The sequence below is a fragment of the Anticarsia gemmatalis genome, chromosome 18, assembly GCF_050436995.1.
Source record: "Anticarsia gemmatalis isolate Benzon Research Colony breed Stoneville strain chromosome 18, ilAntGemm2 primary, whole genome shotgun sequence".
In the NCBI taxonomy this organism is placed as follows: Eukaryota; Metazoa; Arthropoda; class Insecta; order Lepidoptera; family Erebidae; genus Anticarsia; species Anticarsia gemmatalis.
The window spans coordinates 9,803,043-9,806,375 of record NC_134762.1 but is presented as its reverse complement, the minus strand read 5'-3'; the positions used below and the strand labels follow the sequence as shown (position 1 = coordinate 9,806,375).

The following is a 3,333-nucleotide window of genomic DNA, read 5'->3' as shown; positions in this document are numbered from 1 at the left end:
TTGATGTAGTTTGAATATTTTTGATACTTGCCGTAACCTTTCCTACAGAATACTTATGTGATGTGTTATTTTGATAAAATAATTTATGATTTTTTGGTATCAATAACAATGTTTTAAAAAATTAAAAACACAATCATTATAGAAAACATACTTCTTTTTCATAACCTATAAACGTAGGTGTGATGATTTGGACATACAAAGGTAATGGGTGGTAGGCAGGAAATGGCTAAAAAAAAAAACCAGTGTAGGAGTTGGGGGGAAGACCCAACAGTGGGTCAGAGGGTCAGCCTGCGACCACGGCCAGTGTAACCTGCGCCGAAACGTCAGGCATTCTAAGGTAAAATGCATGTTCGCGTTAATCCCGTATCATTTTATTTATACATAAAAGATGCATTGCGAAATTTGAGAGTTATGAATGAAACATAATTGAAAATATTACTTTCGCAAATTGGTCCGTGTTGTGACGACAACGAGAAGTCATTGACTCCACGAATTACTTAATGTCAAATTGCGATACTGTAGACACATTTAGAACCTCATTTCCTGAATTATCAGATACTAACAAGGGACTGTTTCTGAAAACTCGAAATATTAAGTATTTATTGTACCATCATAATGATAAAAACTTGTAAGTAATTAGAATAATATTCTTAATATGTGATACGGTTTGTATATAAGGCGTATGTTTTCGTTTTGAAATATACTTGAGAATCAAGTGTTATCAACTAAGTATGTATCTCTTGAGAGTGTTCTTCGTTGCCATTTTGGCTCTTCTTTTGGTGGATTCGTCTTCTGGTAAGTTTGACTTAATTCTATTATTTTTAAGGTAAAAACAGCTCCTTCAAAAAATATTTTGCGTTGAGACAGGCTTTTTCATACGTACGAATAATAATTGGTACATAGTAAAAGATAGAAACAACGATTGGTTGAGCACACGATGTTTTTCCGGGTACAAATCGAACCTAAGACTCCTTAGCAGAGCAATAATAAAGTTTGTTAACGTGTGCTATATATGGCACTAGGCTCACCTCTATAGCATGGGACTATCATTTTCGTAACGCGGGTGCCTTTTATTCAACGCTACCTGCACATTAGGGTTAAACAGATAAGATGTTATAAATACTAATATTAGGTCGGGGAAAAGGATTTTCGCTTTATAGTATGCATGAACTTGTAATAAAATCTTTTTGGTTTCAAGAATCACAAATGAGTACACGGTTCATTAGGTTTCTTTCAGTGAGCTCGTGAGGTACCCAAATATCGGCTTTTTTGTGTAGAGAAATTTAATTTATTACAAGTTTATACATACTATAATGCGAAAAGACTTTTTCCCGGACCTAATATTATATTATTAATAGTAAATAAAACTTCTGAATTTTCAGCGGAATGCGGCGGAGACGTGAACGCATTCCACGACAAATGTAGTAACCAATGTATACTGAACTGCGAGCTGGTGTTGTGTCCCGCGGCTTGCTTCCCCGGCTGTTCCTGCAAGAAGGGCTACGTGTTTGATAATGAACTAGGGCGCTGTGTTCTACCTGAGCAGTGTTGTAAGTAATTAAATCACGTAAAATATAATTATTTATTAATTTAGGACAAATTTTGAAATTCATAATAATAGTAACGATTACTTAACCTACAATTGCCTCAGAAAGAGATACAAGGGGGAAAGAAGAGAACAAAGGGTGGAGATTATAAGAAAGTCACATTCACTATCTTTTTTAACATATAAAAAATATAAGTAACTTATTTAGGCATTGGATAAAGATCTTTGAAGGGCAACATTTGTTTGTGCTAATGTCATTGCATATATGGGATTCGAATCCTAAAACAGAAAAAATACGTCAGAAACTGGTATAAAAATCTCGTGTCTCGTTAGCAAAAAACCCAGAATGTGAAACTTAGAATATAAAGCGCATAGAAAGAGCACATAAGAATAGTTTTCATCTTCATTTCACTTACCATAAAATTCATTTTCAACCAATAACAAAAACCAACTATTAAAGTACTGCTGACTACTTCCTACATTTTCTAGCGTCCTGCAATGGTGACAGAAACGCGTATAGAAGCGACTGCAGCAATCAATGTACATCTAACTGTGAGGATAGAGCGTGCACCCTAGCTTGTGTCCCCGGCTGCTCCTGCAAGAAAGGCTTCGTCTTTGATGATAAACAGGGATGCTGCGTTGTACCTTCACGATGCAGTAAGTAGCATATGATCATGTAAAGTCTTATTTTTATGACTAGCTTCAGCTTGTGACGTCGTTCGCGTGAGAAGCCTCGTGGTAAAATGTATGGAATGTGTTATTCTGGGTTATATGTTAAGCTGTCTGTGTATAGAATTTTATTAAAATCCGTTCGGCAGTTTTAAGTTTAAATGATCTCGCGGAGTGCGACGCGCGGTACCGCGATACCACCGGCTCTGTTACCGCGCAGTGATGTGGACAATACTAGCTGTTTACGTCGATCTTGTACCGCGCGGTCGAGAGTTCCGCGCGGCTCCGCGCGATCATACGAACTTAGCCTTATTATCATTTTCTGTTTAGGCATAAAACACAAATAGTAGTAGAATGTGCGATAGTAGAAGCGATTATTAAAAACGATGTTTCATGAAAAAAATATATACCTTTTAGTATTTCCAGACATTCAATTAGTGTACAAAAATACAAAGAACTTCTTTTGCGACTTCAATTTCAAGATCATTTCACAAAAAAAATACGATTTTGTTACAAATTAAAAATTTTCGCCAAACTTTAACTATGATCTATTTGCTTACATATTTTTAATGTGTTTCAGGTAAACGCAGGGGATATTAAACAGAACCTTCAGATCTTCAGGGTTCATGAAATAACAATATCTTCTTTGCATGTAATATATCTGAGTCTATGTAAATATAGTTTGTTGAATGCTGATTACTTTGTTTATTTTTCCAAACAATTAGGTACTTCTATTTCTAAACATGGAATTCTTACTATTTTTCTTTTTCTTTAAGCCACGAACGAAGATGTTCCCTCGTTATAAATATTCCTCTGTCTGACGCCATTTGAATCATCTGCAATAGATGGACACAGGCCAATGATATCTTTTACTAATTCTGATTTTTCTCAATAATAGTCTGAAGTTTAGTAACGTGTCCGGTATTTGCCAATAAGGTCGTCCCTTTTTACAAGGGACTAAAATTTAAAATGATGAAACGAGGTTGTATTACAACTCTACCCACACATTTGGGTTGAACAGGTGTGATGTTATGCATGTAACCTAAATTTAGTGCAGGAAATGTCTCAATTCACATTATTTTACTTTTTATCTTTGAATTCAATCGTTAAACGATTTT

The 3,333-nt window shown here is 35.2% G+C and overlaps 1 protein-coding gene across 1 annotated transcript; it reads left to right on the top strand.

Annotated features, from left to right (window-relative positions):
- Positions 1–731: 731 nt before the first annotated feature.
- Positions 732–2,438, top strand: LOC142980378 (uncharacterized). The gene is made up of 4 exons (XM_076125701.1): positions 732–795; positions 1,383–1,550; positions 2,036–2,203; positions 2,365–2,438. Exons 1-4 carry the CDS (start codon positions 732–734, stop codon positions 2,436–2,438), a joined length of 474 nt encoding a protein of 157 aa, XP_075981816.1.
- Positions 2,439–3,333: the final 895 nt, after the last annotated feature.

What these genes read in the sequence shown, in the direction of transcription:
- LOC142980378 (XM_076125701.1), top strand. Translation starts at nt 732, where the DNA reads ATGTATCTCTTGAGAGTGTTCTTCGTTGCCATTTTGGCTCTTCTTTTG. An exon ending in TTTGGTGGATTCGTCTTCTG is followed by an intron (nt 796 to 1,382) that starts GTAAGTTTGACT and finishes CTGAATTTTCAG; the next exon opens with CGGAATGCGGCGGAGACGTG. An exon ending in TGTTCTACCTGAGCAGTGTT is followed by an intron (nt 1,551 to 2,035) that starts GTAAGTAATTAA and finishes TACATTTTCTAG; the next exon opens with CGTCCTGCAATGGTGACAGA.